The 27,712-nt window shown below is 41.6% G+C and overlaps 1 protein-coding gene across 1 annotated transcript; it reads right to left on the bottom strand.

The window, feature by feature from the left end:
• Positions 1-611: 611 nt before the first annotated feature.
• STOM (stomatin) lies at positions 612-27,373 on the bottom strand. The gene is made up of 7 exons (XM_075905467.2): positions 27,215-27,373; positions 13,131-13,234; positions 12,110-12,182; positions 10,460-10,542; positions 5,400-5,603; positions 4,515-4,649; positions 612-2,473 (listed from the first exon to the last, which is right to left on the bottom strand). The coding sequence occupies exons 1-7, from the start codon at positions 27,273-27,275 to the stop codon at positions 2,282-2,284; spliced, it is 852 nt and encodes a 283-aa protein (XP_075761582.2). The 5' UTR covers positions 27,276-27,373; the 3' UTR covers positions 612-2,281.
• Positions 27,374-27,712: the final 339 nt, after the last annotated feature.

Raw genomic sequence — 27,712 nt, 5'->3', positions numbered from 1 at the left:
TGCAGAAGTCAGCTGAGTGCCATGGCGGGAGACGAAGGGGGGCAGGGTGGTGACGTCCAGGGGGTGAGGCCTGGAGCTGCTGTCACACCGCATGTCACCGCCCCGCCCACCCCCCCCCCCTTCGCCTCCCGCCGTGGTGCTCGGCTGAACTTCTGCGCTGCTCAGCCGGGCCGCCACGGGGGAGCAAGCGGCTGTTTGGGCTCCCCCGTGGCAGCCCGGCTGAGCGGCGCAGAAGTCAGCTGAGCGCCACAGCAGGAGGAGGAGGGGGGGTGGGGCAGTGACATACCCCACCACCACCAAGCCAGGCAACTAGAGTTCAACCTCTAATTACAGCTGTTGAACAAATGCCAGGCACTGAAGTGCACTTTGCATTAGAATTGGACTTTGGGTAGTTTGAAATTCTGACTCATAGCATGTATGTCAGTAGTCACATACAACATAGAAGAGAGTGTTGTATCAACAGTGCTTAATGCACACACATTGTATAGTGCAGTAGGAATTCATCCAGAAAATGCCGATCAAGCACAATAAGCTTATTGATTTTCAGTTCATCATGCCATTACTAAATAGAAGTGATGTATACACAAAATGAACCACACCTGAGAAGTGAATGAACAAAGAAAAGACATTTTATTAAGGGCAGTGTGATAACAAGGGCACTTCTGGAATCCATCCATCTTCTTTATGTTTGCTTTGTGTCTTCCACTCCAACTCTCCCTACTTACAGATGAGGGACCCAGTTTAGTAGAGTTGTTCCAGTCCAGACTCTTGACTCAACATCTCTCAACAGACTTTAATTACATCTGCCAAACAGGTGCAAGATATGGCTGTGCACTTCACAGATAATGCACATACAGGCGAGGACTAGCAGAAGCAGCCACGTGCTTCTGGTTTAGCTACATATGCAAATCACATATGAGAATTTTTATTTCCTGTTTGCTCTGTTATGTTCATTTGCTTCCAGTCAGATCAGAGATTTGTAGAACTAATAGCACTACACAGAGCAATTAGAAAGATCAAAGCAATAAAACTTCTAGTATTACTTTAGAAAAGGAATCAGAGGGAATCCAAACTACAGACAAGTAATCCCACAGAAAAGAAGGGGAGTTGACTGAATTTTGAAATAGTGGGCCAAATAGCTAATCCTCTTTTCTTGCATCAGCATAGTTATCACTGGAACATAGAAATGTTTTAATTTGTACAACACATACACTGCATTAAGATTAACAAGACAAGGTTAAAATATGAAATCTTCACATAGAATGCAATCACAAGTTGAATGCCAAATTTTGCTTTTCAGCAGAATACAGATTAAAAATAGTCACCAATTTCCTCTAACAGACAGAAAAGCTGTGTACAGGGTATTTTGTAAAAAAAGGAAATTAAAATAAAATATAAGACTCTAAAATTACCTTATCTGCAGGAGATACAAGTTCTAGGAGTAAGTTACAGCACTTTGAATTATTTATCGAACATATTTAAAATCAAGACAAATAATTTACAAATGAAACTCAGAATTGTTTTTAAAAAAAGGAATATTCTTTTAAAAAAAGGATGTACAAATTAAAGGCAGATCCAGAGATATTTTAAGTGCTTTAAAAAAAGGCATTAATCAATACAGCCAGACACACAAACTGTGACAGCTGGATAACATATACAAACATTGTTTCCATAACTACAGTGTGTTCATACTTTTCCCAGTGTCACAGCAAGGCAGGAGTGGAAAGTTTCATTCCAACCGGGTAACTGCTACATCTTGTGAGAGGGAAGACTGCATTTTCAGACATACTGAGCATACACATTGTTCTACTTCAGCAAACAGACAGAATTGAAGGAGCAGTTTGTGTGCTTACCAAAAGATTTCAGCTTACAAGGCAACTGGCCATGAAGCAGGTGGTAAGGAACCATTTTTCCTCCACAGCCAGCACCAGGGACCTTCTTCTCTAAAAGGAAGATAACCTCACAGCCCTTCCAAGTGTGAGCTCTTCATACAAAGTGGTCATGCCATTTGCAAACAGGGTGTATGTGTGTAGGTTACAAAAACTTGCGACCCCATAGGAACATTAAAATAAGCCTCTATTTTAAATTAAGAGCAGAGTTCGTTTATATAAATTGCAGAGGATTTTGATAACTGACATTCACATACACACTCGAGTTTCACACAAAAAAAAGGTGCCTTAAAAGCTCCCTCTTATCATTGCTTTAAGCTTTCGCAGCTAATTTGGTTTCACAGATCATGCCTGCTGGGGAAAGATCCCCTTTCCACTACCTCCCAACCAGGTTAGTGTTTTGCAAAGAGGCCCTGTAGCAAGTCCACAGGTAGCGGGAAGACGATGGTGGAGTTCTTCTCTGCTGCGATAGTGGTCAGAGTCTGCAGGTAGCGAAGCTGAAGGGCAGCAGGGGACTCAGAAATAACTATAGAGGCTTCTTTCAGGGCCCTGGAGGCGTTCATTTCACCCTCAGCCGCTATTACCTGAGGAGGAAAAATGCAAGAATTAGCAGGTCTATCAGTGCTAAAATGGAGGATAGTTTAACTCTTTCAGTCTCATCAGTTGTAAGAGAAGGCAGTGCTCAAATGGGAGGGCTTCAAACAAGTTCCGGGCACCCTTTGGGCAGATTTGCTTTACAACTTAAGAGATTTGTACCTTACGAAATAGCTGCCAGGACCCTGCCAAACAACTGAAGGGACTAGAATACCTGCTGCTGCTACGCCGTGTAGGCCCTTCTTGTGGATATTAATGGAAACTGCAGTATAGAAACTTGAGCAGAGGAGCCATGAGGGGCCAATTAAACCTGAATCCACAGCTGTGCCACAAGGTTATACATTAAACATGCTTTCTACTGTGAGCTAAATCAAAGCAGCATGTACACTGACTCTACTGCTACACCCTAGGAGAGATGGGATGGGAGAGAGGAATAAACATCTTTAGATTTCAATGCCCTAAGAGTCATTTAGAGAATATCAAGTCACAAAACAAGTCAAGAGGTGAATATAAACGGGCTGTTCTTGACTGCAACATACTAAACAGCTAAACCAACATCATCAGACCTCATGATTCTAGACCTCACCAGCCAGTAATCCCAAATGGGATCCAAATCTGTGACTGTGCATCAACACCAGCTCCCTTTAAACCTACAGAAGCCAGACTGGATAGGATGAGGGTGGCAGTATGATAAGCAATAGTGAACTGGTTCCTGCATGGGGCAAGGTACGTGTGTGGAGAATACTTCTTTCTATACAGTCTAGTCCACTATGCAATGGTTCTCCATCCTTTTAACCATCAGACCAAATTAAATTTTTTGCAGATTTCATATTGCTTAACTCCTAGACTTGATTTGGGGTATATGGAGACTACAAGTTATTGCTTCGAACCAAGGTCTCTCTCTAGCTGCCCTCCCAAGTTCACCTTCTATAGGTTACAGCACCTGGATCCAATGAAATACATATTTGCTCTCATTTTTATTTCCCCACAGAAGTACAAGAAAGTCTGAAAATTTAAAAAAAAAAAAGAATATACAAGGAGCTCAAGGGGGTCTCATTAATTATTTCCCTTGGAGTGAATCTCTCCTCTATACATGGTAAGTTAGATGCCAAGATTCAAAACGAAATAAAAGGATATTCTTAAGTCAGAGATAAGTTCCATAGCATCCAATGGACTATAGTGAGACCTCCCACTGCTGAATTGTGATCTAGGGGTTTCACAAGGAAATTCTGTTTTTCGGATCAGATGAGGCTCTAAGCAGATGATTAACGTGCTCCTACTAGTGAGAGACAAACTTCGGAACCTTTGTCTCAGACTGGAATTCTTAAACATAACCTGCCATTTCACATTCAAGCTAACTCAGTAAACAATGCTTTCTACATTCCCCAGAGGATAAGGAAATCACCAGAGGGAGCAAGTTCCACAGCACAAGGGCCTTTTGGTGAGAAAGCTTCCCAGAGCTTGGCAACCAGGCTGAGTTTCAAATATCAAAGCCAAAAGTCTCAGGGGGATCTTAAATGCTTTACATCAGATTTTCCCACCCTACATTACAAGCAAAAGGAGTAACACCACCCAATGGATTAAAAGAGCTGCAGAAAGGCAGAGGAGCTTGGAGTACTCTACGAACATTTAGTCACATGACATCCACAATGCACTGTGCTTTTTTTTTCTAAATGGCAGAGAGCCAGAGCGCATAAGTGGCTTGCCTAAAGCCACAGCAAGTTAACAGAAGAGCTGGAAACAATGCAGAAGTCATGCCAGTTTCACACTTCAGCCACTAGATCACATGATCTTTCAAGATGCCATACTCTTAAGTTTTTCAGAACTTGCTACTGAGGGGAGATAGGGATTTCAGAGTTCACAAAAGTGAGACAGATGGGGTGACCCAGGATGAGTGCTAGCTTCCAAAGACAGCTCTCCCAAAGTCTTGCCCTGCACTCCCTCTGCTGTTCTGGTTGAAGGTCTCCATCCCTCAGAGAAATCGTCACATGAAGTTACTGATGAACACACAAAGTATGATGAAGCTATTACCTTGGCTCGTGCCTCACGGGCAGCTTCTGCTTCAGCTGCCATTGCTCTCTGTAACTGGATTGGCAACTTCACATCCTTAATCTCCACACGTTCCACCTTAATTCCCCATTCATCCGTTGCATCATCGAGAGTAGCCTGTTAAGACCCAGGACAAATATGCTAAAATAATTTACTTGACTCCATTAAAAAAAAAAAAAAAAGCAATGGCTTTTAAAAAAAAAATCTTAGCATTTAAAACAAAGACATAAAACAAATTAACTGAGGGTCAATAAATAATATTACTACCTGGTATCTGAGAACTTCAGTGCATGTAGCTGGGTGTTGTGTCACTACTGACCCATGTAATATCATAAACACTGAGAAGGGTGAATAAGCTGGAAGCCACCTCTATACACTATAAACAACACAGGCCTGAAAAGCTGATACAACCCACCCTTCAGGCAGTTAGGGTCAGCACAGTGGTCCTCTCTCCATCCCAAGATTCTGTCTCTATCAAGCTGGGAGAGTCTTCTCAAGAGTCCATGAACATGATTCCAGCATCCCTTTGAAGCTGGTCTCCACAGCTCCGGGCACCACCCTTTTATTACGCAGTCATTTTGCCTCTTTTGGGTTATTTTTCTTTACTCTGCCACCTACTTTTAAAGCTAAAAGCTGTAGATGTCATTGGCTCACTAGCCCATTATTGCCTAGTTTGCTCTTTTTTTAGTTGTACATTGTTGCAACAGCTCTCATGGAAGCTTTATACAAAACTCTAAATCCAAGATTCATCTGGATCTGCTTGGCTCTTTGCTGTATTGGAGTACAGACCTGAGCCTGCAAGGTACTCACAGCCTTATAGTTTAACTTTTCCGATCACTGAAGCCGTGCACCCAACGCTGATCATACCTGCATGCTGTGTGCAATTTCCTCTCGATCAGACAGGATCTGAGAGAGGTTCTTGGTCCCCAGAACGTTCCTCAGCGTCGTTTGTGCCAGGAGCCGAGTGGCTGAATCTGCATTTGTGATGTTTGCAACGGCAAGGGTGGCATTCTGAACCTTGTAATAAACCACTCCATCCACGTTAACTGTCACAGAGTCCTTGGTAAGGATCTGTAGGGAGGTAAGAAATCTAACAATTAAACTGAACAACAGTGATGAATGGAAAAGACAACAGAAATACTATGAAGGGGAAATGGACCTCTTTCAGACCTCATCTATAAGTTCCAATTATCTTTCAGTTTTTGTAAACTTTTCCTTCTTTTAAGCTTCAATGGGATTTATATTAATAGAATCTGCCAGTTTTTTCCCTCAGAGATGACCCTTCATCCAATCAGGCCACCAACTGTTACTCCCCCAATTCTCTGCCAACAAGCAGCCCAGAATATTTTCAATACAGCCGCTCCCCAAGTTACAACCACCTCCACTTACGACCATCCGCACTTACGACCAAAGCCCCTTTCTAAGGGGTGTATGTGTGTGTAAGAAATAGCACATGCATATCCAAATTCTAAGTGCTACTTTAAATCACTTGTGTGTTAACATGGACAATACAAATGTGTCTGTGCAAACTACTCTGCTCCCAAGGGAACTTATGGGTTGTTAATCATTAGGTAGCATAGTAGAAATAAATTGGTCAGCGAAATTAGTCAGCTGTAGAAATCACCTGGTAAAAGGACAGACAGCCACACCTCCTCAGGTTTCCAGGGAGTGTACTATACAACTGATAATGTGTGACACTGACTTTATGAGTCATACAATAAGATGGTTAAAATAGCTGATTCTATTGTAACTGTAATTTTGGTTTGATACGTGTGCTCTTTAATCTTTAATTAGTTCAGTAAAAATTATAGTTATAGTTACAAATTTAGAGTTTAAGTTTGCCTTTTAATTTATAATAAAATCCATAAAACAATAAAGCTGTTTTTCTTTCCAAATTGCAACAAGAGTCACAACACTTTCCCCAGAGTTAAAGGTAATTTAGTAAAGTATTTAAGAACTACTCAGTTCTGTACCTAAATTAGCATCTTTATCCCTCACAACTATATGTTGGTAATACCATGTGAGGCACAAATCCTGAGTCTACCCAGCCTTCTGGTAATCCTAAAACTGTATGTTATTTCCATCTCAAAATGAACAGGTGCACAAAGAATGCAACATGTATGTGTGCACATACATATGTGTATATATTTATATATACATAGGTATGTGAAAGAACCATCTCCAGTTTAAACTTCTTTAGACAAGAATGAATTTGGGGTCATGGAAAAATTTGTAAAGGAAAAATAACTTGTTTCTAGATTTGCACTAAGGTGTTATTGACCTCAAGGCCACAAGGTATTAACAATCCACCTGCAGGTAAACAAACAAACAACAAAAAGTCCTCAGTAAAAAGATTTACACCAAATATATCTGTCCCGAAGATAGGAAGCTTTGCTAGTTCCTGGATATTTCCCAGAAGCAGAGCAGACTAATTTGTCATAAGCAAAAAGGCAAGGATAGATAGCATACATCAGAGAGTGGGCAAAAGCCTGCATTAGCACCCTGGACTGAACAGTATTGTGAGTCAGTGTGCATCACTGAGGGCCCCAAGTCCTTCTGCTAGAGGAGACTCTGAGAACAATCTGGCTGAGAAACACTCCAAAATTTTTTGTCTGTTAGTGTTAAATGCAAAGGACCCATGCCATTTGCACATGGTTAAGGACTGTTCTATGGTTAAAAGCAAAAAAAAAGCGAATATCCAAATAACTTATAATGATAGATGACTTATTTGAGGTTTGCCTGTGTGGGGAAGTCACCTATAACTTAAGTATAGTGTGCTTGTGATTTTCACATCCATGGTACATTATTTGTGAAACCACACTCATCAGATAAGATGCACCTGACTATGTGCGTCAAGAATAAAGTAGGTGACCTACATAAGAAAAAAAAAAAAAAAAGCAAGCGATATTTTCACTCTGCTCTTTAAAAGGAGTTCCTCAAAGAGGAATGTCTGTGTAGCTGTGGGTAACACAGAAAATAACACCCTTACACAGTACCTTTCTGACAAACCAATCTAGCCAGAGTTCCTGTCTCAGCAGTGGCCAATGCCATCTTCTTTAGAGAGAAGTTTAAACCCTTCCCCCCCATAAGATACCTTGCTGTATAAAGCTATACAATAGATAGGCATTAACTGGGAGAAACCCTTAAATTACCCTTGCAAGCATTTTCCTAATTTGTGCAACTGCAGATGCTTTTCTTCTGAGTAAGAATGTCTAATAGAGATGCAAAAAGTCATTTAAAAATTTAACCATGTAACCACAAAAATGCTAGTGATTACACAGTTACATGCAATATAAAGTTTATATAGAAGGGCTGCTGGTCCTGCTCCCAGGGAGACTTCACTGTAGGTTCTGCAGCCAGCTCATGGGGAGCCAGTATGTAACCTTTGGCATGCCATCCAGACTGGGCCCACCATAGACAGGAGCTGCTCTTGCCAGCCGTCTGGAGCAGCTCACTGCAGTAGGCCCTGTGGGGTTGGAGCAGCCCCTGCCTAGAGCAGTCAGGGAGCTGCTCCGGCTCCTACCAGTTAATGACATCCATAATGTCAAATCCTTTTTCCTTATTGTTGGAGGACTTTACAGTGACAAATAGCTGAAGTACATGTTGCATAATCTGGCACTCCAAGTATAGCAAGAGGCAATGAACTTACGTCAGTTTATTACAACACCATCAACTGGTTGCCACAGAGAAAGGACTTTGATTGTTTCCATTCTACTGTTTAAAGGAAGTGTTACAACAGTACATATACAGAAACGGGAAAGCCCAACCCAATATTTAACTGTGCTCTTTCTCTTTGAGCATAAAACAGTTTTGATTAGATGAAGTTTTAAATTTCAATAAATACAACATAAAATTCAAACGCTCGTATGATAACAACCAGCCTTGGCCCTTTCTCTTCTTCAGGGCCAAATGCTTATTTCAATTTTTAAATGGGTTCAAAGGAGAGAAGAAAACACTGCAGTTTGCCAAGGAATATAGCTCTGCATTCAGATGCCTCCACAGATATGAAGAGTAGCTGGAATGCTTAAAAGCAGTCAGCCTTAAAAAAATGCAAAGAAAACAGAAGACATAACGATGACTCTTCAAGGGTTTCATGGGATCCTTTCAACAGGCTCTCTGAATAGCAGGAGCAAACTGGAGCAAGGTTATGACTTCTTAAAAAAAACTGTTTAAAACACTGAATTTGGTTCTCTTGGTCAACAGGAGGAATGAGGGGAGGAGGGGGGGGGGGCGTAAATGCTTCAAAACTACTCTAGAAAAGCTTGTGAGTAACCACTCCCATCACTTAGCAACTTAAGAAATGCCTCCTTTTGCCAGCCAGAAAGCTTGATGCATTTCATCTGGCCAGCCTGGCACCAGTTTTATTTACTGAATGAGAAATGGATTTGCCAAACATCCACTGCATGCTATTAATTGGACTAGGGTGTCATCCTTGACTGCAGTGGGAATGGTATGCTGCAGAGACTTTCCAAGGTAAGTTCTAATGGTCTATTATGTTTTTTAAAATTATTTAATATTTGTAAACAGTGCAAGAGACACACTTGAGCAAGCAAAGACACTGCTACTTTCAAGAAGTTTATAACTAAGGATAGATACAATGAACGTGACTTAGCAAGAGATGACATTTGAAAAGGGAAAATGACATAAAAAATAAAGTCACAAGGCTGTTTATGTTAGTTCCTTTTTAGATGATAATAAAAAACACACGACACTGTGCAGGGCTGGAAAAAATAGAGGCCATGTCTAAGGGTTTGTGGCTTTTTACAAGGGACATGGAGGAAGAGGATCAACTTCACCCCAAATGCTGCTCTTACACCCAAAAATATATTATTATAAGCCTACAGGAGCTGTACATAAGAACACAAGAACGGCCGTATTGGGGCAGACCAAAGGTCTATCTAGCCCAGGAGCCTGTCTGCCGACAGTGGCCAGCACCAGGTGTCCCAGAGAGGGTGGACCGAAGACAATGATCAAGCAAATTGTCTCCTGCCATCCTTCTCCAGCCTCTGACAAACAGAGGCCAGGGACACCAATTCTATCCCCTGGCTAATAGCCTTTTATGGACCTAACCTCCATGAAATTATCTAGCTTCTCTTTAAAACTCTGTTATAGTCTTAGCCTTCACAGCCTCCTCTGGCAAGGAGTTCCACAGGTTGACTACACGCTGTGTGAAGAACTTTCTTTTATTAGTTTTAAATATGCTACCCATTAATTTCATTTGGTGTCCTCTAGTTCTTCTATTATGGGAACTAATAAATAACTTTTCTTTATCCGCCCTCTCCACACCACTCATGATTTTATATACCTCTATCATATCCCCCCTCAGTCTCCTCTTTTCTAAACTGAAGAGTCCCAGTCGCTTTAACCTCTCCTCATATGGGACCCGTTCCAAACCCCTAATCATTTTAGTTGCCCTTTTCTGAACCCTTTCCAAAGCCAAAATATCTTTTTTTGAGGTGAGGAGATCACATCTGTACACAGTATTCAAGATGTGGGCGTACCATAGTTTTATACAGGGGCAGTAAGATATTGTGGGTCTTATTTTCTATCCCTTTCTTAATAATTCCTAGCATCCTATTTGCCTTTTTGACCACCGCTGCACACTGAGTGGAAGTTTTCAGAGAACTATCCACGATAGCTCCAAGATCTCTTTCTCAGTAACATCATAAGGAAAGAGTTTTGAATGTGTCATATGACACAGCTCAGAATCTAACTCACATACTTCCAGTGACATGTCTTACAAAATGGATTTGGTCAATATCAACAGATTTTAGTTGGGCAACAATAGCTGGGAAGAAAACATTTTCTAGCAAATCAGGATGTAGAAAGGGGAGTCAGAGAATCTTAAGGAGAAGAATGGGGTACATAGTGTGGAGCTCTGTTTCATTTGGTAATAAGTAAGGACATTTAGGAAAGGAAAAACTTACCTCCTGGGGAGGAATATCAAATGAGATTGTCCTCATATCCACCTTGATAAAACTGTCTGTGCAGGGCAGGACAAAGAATAAACCTGTACACAAAATCCATCCAACACAATGAGACACTGGATCCCTTTCCAAATTGCTGGTAAAATAAACTTGTATATCATCTCATCCTAATTCAACATTTCTAGGTGCTGCTATGCTTGTAAGGTTCCCACCAGCATCGGATTTTTTTTTTTAAGCAGCATGGTGTTGCACTACACTTAGTAAGTCTTAAATAGGGATCAGACATTTATCAGGGGCCAGACTTATTAGCACTCCCACTTAGCATTTTCAAAAGACAACAGCAGTGTGACAGTGCATTCAGCTCTTCTGAAAAATCTATCTTTTGTTTAGGTGCTCTTTTGAAAATCTGGTCCCAAGTGCTACTTATACAGGATATATTCACATTCTACGGCACTGGAGAGCAGATGTCATTATTTACTTCCAATGTGTCATACATGGAGAAACAGTCCAGAAGCACCAAGTTCAAGGGATAATATGACAGTAAATTAATGCTTCTAATGCTTATTCCCAGCTGTAGGCTGACAGCTGAAATCAATGTAGTAAGTCTTTAAGGTCTTGGCATCACTTCTAAAGTACACTGATAAAGTCTTCAAAAGTGCCTAAGTGACACAGGAACCTAAATCCCATTTTCAAAAGCATCTAGGCTCTTAAGTCATATAGGCATTTTTGAAAACTTTACCTCACATAGCAAGTACCACCCTCCCCCCAAAAAGCCTTAATTTAATCAGATTGCTTATTTCAGGCACTATTCCCCAGCCACACCCCTAAAATATTCATAGGCCAAGGGGGTGGCTGGATGAGACTCACTTTGGTCAGGAGGAGACAGGAAAGCTAGGCAGTCACTGCTTGGAACATACCACTCCCTGGATAAGCAGAAGCCTTCATTCTCCAGGGCTATGAATCCAGTGACTTACACGAGCATGCAATTCATTTAAGGTTAAACTACAGGGACTCTTATTTTATTAATCCCTACAAAATTACAACAATGTATAATTTTATGTATTTATGAGGCAATTTAGCCTCCAGATCTCATGTACCCTAAAGGTAGGAACATGTTCTAAAAGAAATCAGAACTGGAGTAAAGAGTAGAGTCCTATATATCCATATAGCTTTGGGGATAGGAAATCTCTAAATAACAAAAAGCCACTTAATGTAACCAATGAAAGTTGAAGACATTACCTCCACTAAATATAATTTGATAGGAGGAGTTTTACTGAAACTCATCTCAAAGACATGTCCAGCAGCATACAGTCGTTCTTATAAATTATAGGAGGAAATAGAAATATCTTCAGTTTTGCTTAGAAAATTACCACCACTGAACTCCAATTTATATTGAGAGGACCTGACATATAATTTTGAAATATTTTATTTTCTAGGCAATGAACATTTGTTTTAGGCCATTTGTTTTATTGCTACCCAATGCCAATTTGCTTGAGTTAAATTTCAAATAAATCCATTCATTAATTTTTGCGAATAATTAAAAAAATACCAAGCTAATAAAGTTCCTTTCCACTGTCAAAGTGCCTTCATCTTGCAGATCATCATGTTACTGAATCACATGCCTTATACTTGATCCTACACAGAACTGACCTGGTCCTTTTGCTCCCCCCCTTAAAATGCGTCCAAGTCTGAAGATGATGGCTCGCTCATATTCCTTTATGATCTGTAAGGAGAAAACAGATGTTTAATACATGAGTCATTATCAATTTATATATAAAATCTTGGCTTCCGAATATATTAAGGATAATGCTGAACAGTCTCCGGTTTTGCAGAACATAACGTGCATACTGTTCCTGTCTCCACCTACCTGTTCTAAGCAGAACATACCAAACAGGGTTATCTATCAGAAAAATATTCTAATGGATTAAATCATTTTGGGAGTGGAGTAATTTTCCAAGGATCCAAGTGACAACTCTGTCACCTGGAGGGGTCAAAGTTTCGGAAATATACTGTAAGGAGCACTCATGCACAGAGGAGGGCAGATGGACTTGATAGGTTTAATAGGCCTTTTGATTTCTGATTTTTCATGTTGTGTTTGTTTTTTCTTTTCAATAAAAGGTTTGTAATTTCTTCTGTCCCAATAAAAATGCATTCAAAAAAGCAGGGTGGATTTAGATTAAGCCAAAACATAAACAGAAGTTGGCATTCCCCAGCACCAATAACTCCAAGGTTAAGGAATTGAGTTATGACACAACTCTGTAAGTGCTTGTCATCCATTACACATTTAAAGAGTGGCTCCTCAAAATTAATACTTGTTCTTGCTATTATTTTGACCTTCCAAAGCTGTTTAGACAGGAATGAAAATTTGGGATTCCTCTTTCTTCGCACAACCTCTCAGTGTCTTCTCTTGCCTCTTCCTATTGACGGAGTAGTGATTGAGATGCCACTGAAATTAGTTTCTGGCCAATATTACAGAAACATGGCAATTCTTGCATGCTGGGCCTGAATTCACTGAGATGTTAAGGATTGCTGTAAGCCATATGTTATGGTCAAAATAAGAAGGATCAGGAACAGCTGGATTTTGAGAAGAAGCCAACAGTGAGCTGGATAATGTTGTTAAACTATTAGGAAACACCTTGCACTTTTTAAACTTCAGATTAAGTTTCTTTACCTTTATGCACATCCAGATTGAGATTGGAAAGGTAACAAGGACGAAGAAGAATGAAATGATCACTAGCAGCCATCCACACACACCAAGGCCAACGTTGGTCTCTTCTGGAAGAGAAATGTAGATATTTTAGAAATTAAAACAATCATCTTTGGTTTTGCAATTTAAAGAGACAATGAAATATTCCATGCCATAAGTCATCATGAGACATATCCCTTAGGACAAAGCCAAACCCCATTAGCATTAGACCATGTTGGCCACATTATGGACTTAATTCTGCTTTTGCGTCTACTGAAGTCACTAAAGCTGCATTTGTAAATCTCTGAGACCAGAATTTGGGTCAATGAATGATAATGCACAAGTGATGTAGATTTATTCCACAAATGTATATCTTCATATCTTTAAGGTAAGACACTGCAATATTTTACCCAAATCAATTTCTTCTCTCTCTGCCAGAGATTGTGAAGTAATAATAGTAGACACCTGTCTGTGAGTCTGATTTAAAAGTAAGAGGAACACATTGCTACGTGTGCCCAAGAAAGGAGTAAAACACTAGTTGCTTTTGCAAATAATTCTGTAATAAGTTAGTTAAGAGTCAGAGACATAAATCACTAGAAGGTGCATAGTGCTGCAGCTATCCCCTTTCCCTCCACCCCCCAAAAAGTCACCTGAACACCTGGGAAGATGCCCATTCTTAGAGATATCCCATCAAAAAAATTCTAGAAGGCAGGGTGAGATAAAAGAGTTAGGAAGGTAGCTTGGCCATTCAGCATAGGCCATGTTCCTGTTCAGCAGCTTCCCACTGATATTAGATCAGGAATACACCATGCCAGTCCTCTACTGTGAAATGTCTGCTCTCTCATTTCCAACCACACTCAACAAGAAAGAATTCCTGGAGCAAAGAAGAACAAGAGCCAGTCGTTCTGAATGGTTCAGAGCTTGAGTAGAGTGTGCCAACTGCCATGCTAGAATGATGCTGAGCTGTCAGGTGCAGACAGTGAAAATGGACACTCATTGAGGAGGAAGTTCCATATCCATTCCAGCTAAAATTCTCAACTCGTGGCCAAGCTCTGTTGCCAACTCTAGAGTTCCCAGGGTCAAAGCAATTGTGGGCAAATGCTGCATGGCTATTAAGTGAATAAAACATCATCTAATCATTGAAACTCATTTCCCAACTTCATCCTTCCCACACTCCTGAACCTCTAAAATTCCTAGAAACAAAAGTCTGACGTGGTACAAGAATAGCTATACAAAAATAAATAAGGATATAAAAATCACAAGGCTGTATATTTTAGCAGGCATCTTAGAACACAATACTTTAACATCTAACTTTTCTTTGGATCCTGATTCTGGGTTTTGCTATTCTACAACATCAAGATGCTGCATGCTCAATTGCAAACAAAAAGATCCTTATTCTGACTTAATTGTCATTCGAAGCAAACTCAGTTTTTCAATCCAATTCAGAAGACCTGGGATTTATTAAGCAATGGATTGCATTAGCCAGACATTAGAATCCTAAGAACTAGGGATGTAATAATGTAGTTGATTAACTGATAAGCAAAAGCTTATCCATTAATGCTATAGACTACACGCATCCCCCCGCCCATAAGTTTTTTAGCAGGTTAGCCAACAGCCTGGCTCAGTCTTGGCTTGCGCCGGGTTCGGAACCTACTCCCGCTGCTAGCTCTTCATTTAAAGTATATTAGGAGCCAGGCAGGCAGGCAGCCCGGTTTGGCTACAGCTCATGACGGGTCTGGGAGCCCCTGGTACAGGGGCTGCTGCCACCCCACGCTGTATCAGCAACAGGCAGAAGGCCTGCAAGGGGAGCTGGTTTTTAAACTGGGAATCCTCACGGATCAGCTCCTGCCTGGTACCCCACACAGCTGTCTCTAATACAGAGGCAGTAGCGAAGAATGGCAGGGAGCTCCTTGGGAGTGGGGCAGGAACGCACTGCCAGACAGCCCCATCCCCGGGCACTACAGAATAAATGAGTAACTGATAATTCATGAGGTTAATCAACTATTCAATTAACCGATATTTAACATCTCTACTAAGAACAGTGGTCAGAGAACCTATCAGCGTCAGCCAGCGTTCCCTATAACTCAATTGCTTTACAAAGGATTAACCGTCATGTTCCCTTTTCTATCAGGTCCTGCGGGTAAGTGTAGTTCCTTTTTATACACAGGAATACTTATTAGAGAGGTTTACGTCTACATTTTCATGAGTGTCCACTGATTTTGGTCACCTAACCATAGATACCTAGGGACTACTTTTTAGAGGAACTGGGCACCCAAAAACCCAACTGAAATCAGTAAGATCTGCCATCTACTCAGTGCCTTCAAAAATTCAAACTCCATAGTCTCAAAAATTATAAATCCATGGTACACCCGCATCTTGAATACTGTATACAGATGTGGTCGCCTCATCTCCAAAAAGAGATCTTCACATTTAAAGAAGTTAAGAAAAGGGCAACACAAATTATTAGGGGGTTTGGAACAGCTGCCATATGTGGAGAAACTAAAAAGACTGGGACTTTTCAGCTTATAAAAGAGAGGGGATATGATAGAGGTTTTTAAAAATCATAACTGGTGTGAAAAAAGTGAAGAAGAAAAAGTTTTGTTCCCATAACACATGAATTAGGGGCCATCAAATGAAATTAATAAGCAGTAGGTTTAAAACAAACAAAAGGAAGTATTTCTTCAAGCAACGCACAGTCAATCTGTGAACTCCTCGTCAGAGGATGTTGTGAAGACCAGACGTTTAACAGGATTCAAAAAAGAACTAGATAAATGAATGGGGGATAGGTACACCAATAGAGTCCCAACCCTAGCCACCATTTATCAGAAGCTGGGAACGGGTGACAGAGAAGAAATCATTTATTCTGTTCATTCCCTCTGGGACACCTGACTTTGGTCACTGTCACAGGACAGAATACTGGGCCAGGTGAACCTTTGGTCTGGTCTGACCTGTATGACCATTGTTATGTTCTTATGTTATGTTCTTAAAAACTGACACACCAAAAATTTGAAAACGTAGGCATAAATTGATCTGACCAAACTCACCCAAAAAAATCAGTAAAAGTATTAAGAATAGAAGCTCTGAGTTCTAGTTTTCTCCTCCAGTCAACGGATTATGCTTCTCTGAGCTATTCTTTGGCCTTTCAGATAAGACAATGTAACTAGCTTGTTCTTGAATGGGGATTGACATCAGAATACAGTATTACTCAGATATATGGGAAGAACCAATTAGTGTCCTGTCTTTGGCCAAGAACGAAAAGAATCAAAGACAAGTTAGTTCAAGCTCAGGAATGTGCTCACAATACCAACTAAAGGCTTCCTGAAGGAAAATCCCCATGACCCGTTGCTCATGAACTTTGAGTAATAATGTTACTTGTGGGTAACAGGGCATAGAGAGGACAAGGAAGTTACTAATGCAATTTAGTAATCAAGGAAATGATAAATGACGGTGCTCAGAACTATTAAGCAACCAGCTGTCAGAAACTGGCTTTTCAGGGTATGTCCACATTGCAATAGAACAGTCCATGAGTCTGAGCCTTGTGAAAACTGAATTAGCTGGCATGGGCCAGTTGGGGGTTTTAAATTGCATTTTTGGTGGCCAGACTCAGACTGGGTCCTTGGTACAGTGATTTCAATACCATTCGGAGGCACTAAAGTCATTTGGGGGGGAAAAAGGAAGATGATATTGTAATATGTTTGGTGTACAGTCTCAGCCCTGTGCCTCTTGCTTGGACAGATGCTACATGTGCTCAGATCAAACAGATTTTTTAAAAGAGTTCACAGTTTAAATACAGCACTCAATTCTGGACTCAGTCCATCTCACATCCACTTTTAACAGATTCTATCTATAGTACTGTAGTGCTAGGCAGAGTGTAACAAAGAACAACTCATTCTTTTCACTAAGGGTACGGCTAGACTACAAGTTTTTGTCGGAAGAGGCTTTTCCGATATTTGGCCTGTCCAGACTGGGCCAAATGTTGGAAAAAAAAACCCTTTTTCGAAAGTCCCCTTCTTCCTCGTAGAACGAGGAATACAGGGGTTCTGAAAGCGTGTTTGCTTTTCCACAAGAAAAAAAAAAAAGCAGATGAGTCAATGCGGCCCCGGACGCGGACCTCTGGTATCCTGAAACCCCCCCCGCAGACTAGCCGTACTCTAAATGCCCACCAAATAATTGACTATAGAATTACTAAGCAAAAAGACTTGCAGCATATTAGGTTCCAGGATGAAGCAGCTGCAGATGAATAAAGACACCTACTTTGGTTTCAGCAAAGGTAACTAAAGAATGGAGTTCTGATTCTCTTGTTCTTGTGGAACTGGATCAAGACAGATTAATAGACTAAACTAGAAATTATCAGAGAAGACGAACTTTCTATGGAGAAGGCCCTGGATTGGGATTCTGAGAATTAGGTTCTGTGTTCTACCATAGCTTCCCCAGTTTCACTGCAGGTGCCTCACTTTCCTATCTGTAAAACACTCCTCCAATCCCAGCAGCATATTGTGAAGATTTACCTGTGGGTCCATGATATCATTTGATACTACAGCAGTAAGCACCATATAAAAGCTGAAAGACAAATTATTATTAGTTGTATTATTGCACAGCCTAGGAGTCTTAGTCATGGCAGGATGCCATTGTGTTAGGTGCTGTACAAATACAGAATAAAAAGAGAGTCTCTGCCCCAAGAATCCTACAACTGAAGCATAAAGAGTCAACAGATGGATAGAGATGGGAGTACAAGAAAAGAGCATTAGTCAGTACAATTGGCAATGGCCTCAGCACACCAGCAACCTAACAAGAAGGATTTAGTGTTATCATACAAAATATGGAAATCCAAACTTTAAGACTCAGTGCAACAGAACCCCATTTATCTGATTTAATTGTGACCATGGTTAGACAGGATAATAAAAAAAAATCCAGATAATCCAGACAATTGGAAAATTAATTGCTGCAGTGCCATCTGGGGCCACAGAAGAGATCAAGAAATAGGACTCTACTGTATTTAGTAAATAAGAGGGCATCTCTTCCAAACAAACAGGTGAGCTCTGAAAGAAATTGATTTCTGCAAATTCAGAGTAAGTTTATCTTTGTTTCCACAAATTAGTTCAGTGAAATCTGGTTTACACGACCAAACATGGGACTGACAAAATCTGGCTGCTTATACTGAGTAAAATTGGGTACCACTTCTGTTTCTTTTAGGCCACATCTTATACAAAAAGTTGCCTAATAAGGAACAGGAACTAATAAGTTCCTATACAGGTATCAGTGTACTGAACTTCAATATTCTGGTCTCCCTACACATTTGGAACTCTTATGAGAGAAATACCAAAGGGGCAGCGACTCTTGTGGGAGGAGGGAAGATACCAAAAGGGAGTACTACTGTATGGATATAAGGAGCATTTGCCTTAGATTCTTTGCACAAGCTTCCAGAGACTCCAAACGGACATAAAACATACACAAGCGAGAAGCTGATCATACAGTTCTGTGGTCCTCACAGCCACACAATCATCTTCACAAGTGCATGCTATCTACAATGCTTATAAGATTGATTTAACAAATTCCCACTCATGTCAAGTTATGTGGAATACCTTCATGTTCAGATAATCTGTAAAGCAGGTGAATATAATTACATATTCCATCATGACAGAGAAATTGGGGAAATCAATTGTGAAGATTTGGTACCTCTATTAACTATATTATCATTCAGTTATATATTAAGAATTAGGTTACCAAAGAATGACTAAACTATACACCCATAATATGTTCATGGTTATTTGTCTGTTTAATGGAGCCGCAGAACTGGATGTAGCTATGTCAGCAGCTCAAGTGCTGCATCTTGTATTATGGAAAACTAAGAGCAATCTGTTCTTCTTAAATTAAGTTTTGGTCCTTCTGTTTTCTAATAGGCTTCAAAAGGTAACATTGTATCTTCCTCCACAAAGAAATTGTGTAAATTGGACACAAAATGTATATTTGGGAAGGAATTGCAGTTTACCAAAACTCAAGCTATTTCCTACATTTCTTGGGCAACCTCTGGGTTATTCAACTGTGTTTTGCTGACCCTATGTATTTTGTCTTTTCTATGAGTATTCAGATTCTGAAAAGAATCACAGAAGGTTTTTGTCTTACACCTCCCAAAGAGCTATTTGATGTAGTAGAGTAATAGAATCAGATTTTCCAGTGGCCAATCAGGCTTCTACCCTTCCCCAAATCCCAGAAAATTTTCCCCATAATCAACTTCCTACCACACTCCTGCATCTCAGAGCTACTGAAACAGGTAAATAGAAAGCTCTTTTCTGAATGGAAGTTATTTCACATGTGCTTGAGAAATTAGCCTACTTTTAAAAAAGGTGTTTTAAAAAAAAAAAAATCTTTCAATTCGCTTCTTTAAAGTCAACCTCAAAATAAAACTGGGTAGAATACAGCTCTGCAATGCGAGCGAAATTCAAGTCAGACCTTTATTGTGAGAATGGAAAGGTTATTTACACAAATTATGTCAGTATTTTACTGCTGTGCACATTTCAGCGATAGGATACTCATGAGATCAAAAAAAGAATTTGGCAGGATGAGCTCAAGAGGCCATTCAGAACAGTTCATGCCGCAGTTGGCTTTTTACACCCAGTGAACTCCGCAGAATTAGCTTATCTGAGAATTCCTAGCATTCATGGAGAAAGGAGGGCTCTGTGTAACGTCTGATTAGTTAATCACATGCAAATTCCAACAGCATTTCATATTAAATATTAGTAGGAATGAACGTTACCATGTTTCTACATACTCGAATCTGAGAAGGGCAACTATTGTCCCACTCCATCTCAGAAGAAAAAAAAAGTCACACACGCATACTGCACCATCACTAACATTTATTGCTTAGGATACATATTTAAGCTTTAATATACATCAATCTTTTAGGCAACTGCTAAAAGACTGACTTTAATAATGAACAAAAAAAATCCTTTAATTCCTTCAGTTAAATGGATTTAATAATGGCAAATTATACTGAATCACAATAATTACAGACATCAGTATGCCGTATCAATTTACAGTATAAATACTTTGTCTACTATGGCAAAAAAATTACCGTTCAGTATCACCGCCTGCACAACCACATAAAATATAAAAACTTCGGAATGGCTGATATCAACAACTTGGACTATGAAAAGGTAAAAGAGAAATTCACTTAAACCAAAAACTGACAGTAGTTTTATATAGTGGTAAAAATGTCTTTGTCCATTTTTTTAACACCATAACTCCCTACATCAGTCAAGCTCTACAAAATTCAGTTGCTGTAATATAGGTACTATCAGCCCCAGCCGCCCCAGCAGCTGTACCAGCCGCAAGCTGGTTATCACAGTGCTAGCTAACACTGCTCTGAGCAGGTTTTAATGACTAAGGCAGAAATATCTGAGTCCATGTGTGCTAGCAGCTTAGCACAGGTGAAGCTTCAGCCTGTCTTGTTGTAACACAAATTCTAAATTCTTCTCTGTAAATACTAGGGATGCAAAATCCCTTTTAATTGGTTAAATGATTAAACGTCCTGCTAACTGCCTTTAACAGGAGGTGGAGGGGCTGGAGCAGTCCCACTGCCTGCCTCCCATTGGTTAACCAGTTAAACACCGGCACCAATTTATCCCCTTAGCAGCAAGATCACAAACAGAATTGAAAAGCAAGGACTTAATTGACCACTCATCCCTAAAAGAAGGTCTCTCTATAAGTCAGCGTTGTGGCAGAAACGTATATTTGTATTGCCCATGCTGTATTTGTAATTAAGACAGATGACTTAACTCTCCAGGTAGATCAGTTCAACACATTTCACTAATATCGATTTAAAAAAAAAGTTAACAGGAGGAGGATTGAGTATCTGTCTCTTTAGGACAGGGCTACTCAACTTTGGAAGTCGCGTGGGCCACAATGATACTCATAGCACATGTGGAGGGCTGCGACTGAAATGTGATTGCATACACATGCAAATATATATGCAAGTACTGTAGCTGCGTTCACACTGACAGGCATGAATACAAAGATTAAGGCAACACTACACAACACACAGGCCCCATTTAAGTCAGTTCTGCTGATATTAATAAAATGCAATATTTACCCGATTTCCACCCATATGACAGCACTTTTAATAAGCAATGACAGTCCAGGAATTTAACCACTAAAACGCAAAAGAAGACCACTATATGGACTACTTTTTTGTTTTGGCTCCCACCTGGGGGCCGCGCGTTGAGCCCTTCATAAACCCTAACCTCCCTGTGGGCTGCAAACAAACGGCCCACCTGTGAGTAGCCCTGCTTTACGATGTATCCATCCAACAGGGACACACCCACTGATAACTGTTGGAGAGGTTAAAGCGACTGGGACTTTTCAGTTTAGAAAAGAGGAGACTGAGGGGGGATATGATAGAGGTCTATAAAATCATGAGTGGTGTGGAGAGGGCAGATAAAGAATAGTTCTTCTATTATGGGAACTAATAAATAACTTGAGGACACCAAATGAAATTAATGGGTAGCAGGTTTAAAACTAATAAAAGAAAGTTCTTCTTCACACAACATGTAGTCAACCTGTGGAACTCCTTGCCAGAGAAGGCTGTGAAGGCTAGGACTATAACAGAGTTTAACGAGAAGCTAGATAATTTCATGGAGGTTAGGTCCATAAAAGCCTATTAGCCAGAGGATAAAATGGCGTCCTTGGCCTCTGTTTGTCAGAGGCTGGAGAGGGATGGCAGGAGACAAATCGCTTGATCATTGTCTTCGGTCCACCCTCTCTGGGGCACCTGGTGTTGGCCACTGTCGGCAGACAGGCTACTGGGCTAGATGGACCTTTGGTCTGACCCAGTACGGCCGTTCTTATGTTCTATTCTTTGTTCCCTTATGCAAATTTGGTATTCTGGTCTCTAGTGAATTCCTATTGCTGATTCTCTCCTAGTCCCTTGGGTAAGATCCTGTCAGCTGGAGCCAGCAACAGAACTTTTACATAAGCTTCTCCAGTTCGCCATGATTACAGTTAAGTATTTCTATCTCTTCATAAGCAATATTCCATTCTACATTAACCCATGGAGCGACAAATGGATTTAGTGATGGCAAATTGTACTGAATCAAAATAGTTACAGACATCAGTATGCTGAATCAATGTACTTTATCTATCATAGCAAAAATAATGTATAGTCAGTACCTCAGCCTCTATAATAACATAAAGCATACAATAACTTCAGAATGACTGATACCAACAACTTGGACTGTGAAAAGGTGAGAGAGAAATTCACTTAATCTTATTCTAGGCACTTATTCAAACTGACTGATTTAGTTATTAATATACAAAATACGTAAAGAGTTATATAGATCCTGTTAGTGAATACCAGAACTAGGCGTTAGCCCCACGCCTTACACCACCGACCTGCTCATATTTACACAACACAAGCTGCTTAACTAAACCTTTATATTTACACTATCTTATGAATAATTCCCTCCACCCCAAATTAGCAAGAGTGAAGAACAAACCCATATTTAGTTGCATTCTGGCTCTCAATCTCCATTACATCATGTATTTAATGCCAAAATAAACTTGTTTTCAGTAGTCAAATTAGTATTGTAGGATGGTAGATGTGGAAAATACCCTGTTATATAGAGTTCATCCTCTGAAAACCAACTCTGGAAAGGTCAAATGAGATGTTAAAGTGATAAGAGCAGATACTACATGACAACCAAAATACCAAAGAATGTTGAATCTTCTAACTTTTTCTAGTATAGCCCGAACTGCTAGCATAAAGCATCATGATAAAAAACGGAAATTGAAGACTTGAAAGAGAATCCTCTGAACTGTAATTAATGCTTAAATTTGACACTTTACACCTAGGTCTTAACAAGGATGCTAATTACCTTAGCCATTACAAAGATAGCTTCCCCAATTATCACCTCTAATATCATTAGCTCACAGACATTTACCTCCCCACCCCCCATCCCCTTTCCGTTCTGAAATTTGATTTGTCCTTTTCATGTGTGTTCATTTTTTTGATTGTGTCCTTTGGTATATATGGTCGTGCCAATTTTCTTCCACAATTTGATCTGAGGAAGTGGGTCTGGCCCACGAAAGCTCATCGCCTAATAAACCATCTTGTTAGCCTTTAAAGTGATACATAGTCCTGTTTTTTGTTTCAGCTAGACCAGACTAATCCGACTATATATCTATTACTGATCTGTCTCTAGCGATGAAAGCATGCATATATGGACATACAAATCAATATCTGGTTAAAATAAAGTTGTATGAACTTCCAATACAATTATTTTGAAATCTTGCTCTCAGGGTTGTTTCACTTCCATCCAATCCTAAAGAACCATTGTGCACTTCCTAATTTATAAGCATATGGGTGCTATTTTCAGAAAGTACACCACCACCACCACCTCATCCTTAATTAAACCATTTGTTGTTTGAATAATCTGAACATAACAACAGCCACAATAGGTCATACCAAAGGTTCCTCTAGCCTAGTATCTTCTGACAGTGGCCAATGCCAGGTGCCTCTGAGGGAATGAAATGAACAGGTAATCCCTCGTCACCCATTCCCAGCTTCTGACAAACAGAGGCTGGGGAAACCAACCCTGCCCATTCTGGCTAACAGCCATTGATGGACCTATCCTCCATTCATTTATCTAGTTCATTTTGAACTCTGTTAAAGGCTTGGTCTTCAAAACATACTCTGGCAAGGAGTTCCACAGGTTGACTGTGTGTTGCATGAAGAAATACTTCTTTTGTTTGTTTTAAACCTGCTACCTATTCATTTCATTTGGTGACCCCTCATTCTAATGTTATGGGAATAAGTAAATAACTTTTAATTATTCACTTTCTCCACATCAATCATGATTGTATAGACCTCTGTCATATCCACCTTAGGCTTTTTTTTTCCAAGCTGAAAAGTCCCAGTTTTATTAATCTCACCTCATATGGCAAACATTCCAAACCCCTAATAATTTTTGTTGCCCTTTTCTTAACTTTTTCCAATGCCAAGATTTTTTTGAGATGAAGTGACCACATCTGCACCAATTTTAGATGTGGATTTATACAGAGCAGCGGTGGCCAACTTAAACCTGAGGAGCCAGAATTGACCAATGCACATTGCCAAAGAGCCAGTTATATGTCATCAGCCCTGATCATCTCCCCACCACCACTCTCAGCACATCCTGCCCACTGGCAACCTCACCAGTCAGTGCCTCCTTCTCCTTTTCCTTCTGCCCACTGGGATCAGCTCTCTCTCAGTGGGAGACACTGGGGGGAGGGGAGGAAAGAGTATGGGTGTAGAGGGCGGGAAGTGGCAGGATCCTAGGTGGAAAGGGTGGAAGGGGACAGCGCCTAGATCAGAGCTGGGGGTTGAACAGTGAGCACCCTCCAGCCCAGTGGAAAGTTGGCAGCCGTAGCTCCAGCCCTGGATTTGGTACCTATATAAGTAGCTGCATATTAACTTCTGAAGAGCCACATATGGCTCTGGAGCCACAGGTTGGCCACCCCTGATATAGAAGCAATAAGATATTCTCTATCCCTTTTAAAAACTGATTCTTAACATTCTATTTGCTTTTTTTGAGTGCTGCAGCACACTGAGTGAATGTTTTCAGAGAACTATTCACAATGATGCCAAGATCTTTCTTTTGAGAGCAGCTAATTTATTCCCTATCATTTTATATGTATAGTTGGGATTATGTTTTCCAATATACATTACTTTGCATTTATCAACACTAAAATTCATCTGATATTTCATTTCCCCATTCACCTAGTTTTTTATATCCTTTTGAAGCTTTTTACAGCTTGCATTGGACTTGCCTATCTTGAGCAGTTTAGTATTAGCTTCAAATGTTGGCACCTCACTACTTATCCCATTCTCCAGATCATTTCTGAATATGTTGAATAGGACTGGTCTCGGTACAGGACCCTGTGGAACACCACTATTTATTTACCTCTTCATTCTGAAAACTTACCATTTATTCCTACCCTTTGTTTCCTCTCTTTCAACCAGTTACCAATCCAAGAGAGGATCTTCGCTCTTCTTTCATGAGAGCTTACTTTGCTTAAAAGGCTTTGGTAAGAGACCTTGTCAAAGGCTTTCTGGAAATCTAAGCACACTATATACACTGGATCTCCCTTGTCCACATGCTTGTTGACTCTCCTCAAAGAATTCTAGTAGATTAGTGAGGCATGATTTCCCTCTACAGTCAACCATTTGTTGACTTTTCCCCAACAAATTATTTTCATCTGGTTTAGCAAAATGTTAGATGGATTGTATTAACTAACATGCACTAAGTGGAGTAAACAAATGAGAAGTTCTTATTCTCATTTACAATTAGAATTTCCCAAGAGGATTAGCTTTGTTGACAATGATCTTAATGATACCTTGAGTTTCACTTCTTTCTGATAATGCCATGTTATTTCCTTTCAAAGAAAAACTGCATAGCCGGTACACCAGCCTACCGGCCATTTGCTAATGAAGTAAACCTCCTTGCCTACCTTCTTATTCACACTACAAGTTGACATCTCATACAAGGAGCTGTGAAAACTTTAGACTTATTTAAAAATGTAACCCAGTTTCAAACCTCCTTCTCATCCATTTTTGCCAGGTATCCCATTCGGAGGCCACATATTTTCTTCTTAGACTGAGCATAAAGTAGGATCTCAAAGTTACGAACACCATGGGAATGGAGGTTGTTTGTAACTCTAAACAAAACATTAGTCAGGGATGCTGATGGGGGGCAGAGATGGGGCCAAAGGCGGCAGCTGCTCCAAGGCCTGGTGATTTAAAAGAGCCTAGGGCCACTGGATGTCCTTGGTACTACCGTGGCTAAAGTCCTGGGCCTTTTAAATCACCGTTGGCTCCAGCAGCGCATGCTTTGCAGCCCCAGCGGTGCAGAAGGGCTAGCTGGGGGAGGCAATTCCCCCTTCTCACCCCTTCTGGAGGTCCCAGAGGCAGCTCCAGTCAAGTCTCTCATCAGCCCCAATTAGGGTGGCTCTTTCTAAAGTGTACACCCGAACCCTGATCTCACACTGGGGCTGTGTCCAGACTCAGGGGTTTTTTCGAAAAAAGTAGCCTTTTTTCGAAAAAACTTCCCCTGCGTCCAGACTCAAGCCGCGTTCTTTCGAAATTAATTCGAAAGAACGCGGCTTTTCTTTCGATGGCGGTAAACCTCATTTCACGAGGAAGAACGCCTTCTTTCGAAAGTTCCTCTTTCGAAAGAAGGCGTTCTTCAATGTAAATAGGGCTTCTTCAAAAGAGAGCATCCAGACTCACTGGATGCTTTCTTTCGAAAAAGCAAGCCGCTTTTTCGAAATTTCTCCGTGCAGTCTAGACGCTCTCTTTCGAAAGAGGCTCTTTCGAAAGATGCGTTCGAAAGAGGCTCTTTCGAAAGAAGCCTGCAGTCTAGACATAGCCTGGGGGGCAACTCTCCTACGCAGAAGGGGAAAAACATGTTGTTTCCCCCTTTACTTTGTGAACAGGTGTTGTTTAACAAAGCAGCCTCCTGAATGTGTTTTGGTCGTTTGTGTGTGTGTGTCACAACTCTGCTGTTGCCTGATTGCAAACCCCCCCCCCCCAAAGGGGTTTGCGGTGGAGTTGGGGTGTTTGTACCACTCGGGCGCATTCATGCGACGGACAAGGCGGGTTTCAACCCAGGGAAGCGGGCGCCTTAATCCAGAGGTGCCCCAGGACGGTTTTGGCCACTCGGCGACCGTGCAGTGGGGCGGTTGGCTGCTGCCCTCATTGCAGCCGCCCACGAGGGCGGCCAGCCCCGCAGGGACGAACCGGTCCCGGTTCCTGAGGGAGGCTCTGCCCATGCAAGCCGGGCAAGGGGGGGGGGTTGTGAGGGGACTTTCGGGGCGCGGCGGGGAAGCCTCCGGGCTGGCGACGGGAGGGCGGGAAGGGGCGAGCTGGGGAAGCTGCTGGGCGCCTGGAGCGAGCGTCGCCCAGGCGCTGCCCGCGAGGCCCGGCCCTGAGGGGAGAGAATCCCGCCAGGGCACCGAGCGCGCGGCTCGCGCGGGGGGAGTAACGGGCGCGCGGGGGGGAGTAACGGGCGCGCGAGCGGCCCATTCCCGCCTCTTACCGCTGAACGTGTCCGGCACCCGCCGGCTGCGGTCGGCTCTGTCCCCCTGCTTGTCCGCCATCGCCGCCCGCGCCCCTCCGCTCCGCCGAGTGCCCGTTCCGCGGCCGCCCGCCCCGCGTTTCCCTCCGCCCGGAGCCGCCCCTGCGCCAGGCCCCGCCCCGCCCCCAGGCCTCGAGGCGGAGCTCGCCCCTCCCGCCATTTCTGGCTGCCTGAGGGAGGGGAGTCCCCGCCCTCATTTCCCCCGCTGGGGAGGGGGGTTGAGGCGTGTCAGAGGCCTGGGGGCAGCAGCAGGCAGGGACGTGGGGGGACACAGCTACAGGGCTTTGGGGAATGTATGGGGGAGACAGGCATATGGGTGACAGGGATGGGGGGTGTCACTGGGAAGTGGGGCTAGCAGAGAGACATGGATGCGAGGAGCCATGTAGGGGGGAGACTGGGAAGACACAGGCATATGGGTGACAGGAATAGGGGTGTCACTGGGAAGTGGGGCTAGGAGAG

The sequence above is a fragment of the Pelodiscus sinensis genome, chromosome 23, assembly GCF_052426305.1.
Source record: "Pelodiscus sinensis isolate ZL-2025 chromosome 23, ASM5242630v1, whole genome shotgun sequence".
NCBI classification, from domain to species: domain Eukaryota; kingdom Metazoa; phylum Chordata; order Testudines; family Trionychidae; genus Pelodiscus; species Pelodiscus sinensis.
Note: the sequence above shows the minus strand (reverse complement) of the source record. Positions and strands in the feature narration are given on the sequence as shown.

Excerpts from the sequence above, each read along its gene's own strand:
- STOM (XM_075905467.2), bottom strand. The coding sequence starts at position 27,275 with ATGGCGGACAAGCAGGGGGACAGAGCCGACCGCAGCCGGCGGGTGCCG. Across the intron at positions 13,235-27,214 it reads GGTGCCGGACACGTTCAGCG|AAGAGACCAACGTTGGCCTT; the intron begins GTAAGAGGCGGG and ends TTTCTCTTCCAG. Across the intron at positions 4,650-5,399 it reads AAATTGCACACAGCATGCAG|GCTACTCTCGATGATGCAAC; the intron begins GTATGATCAGCG and ends GGGTCTTAACAG.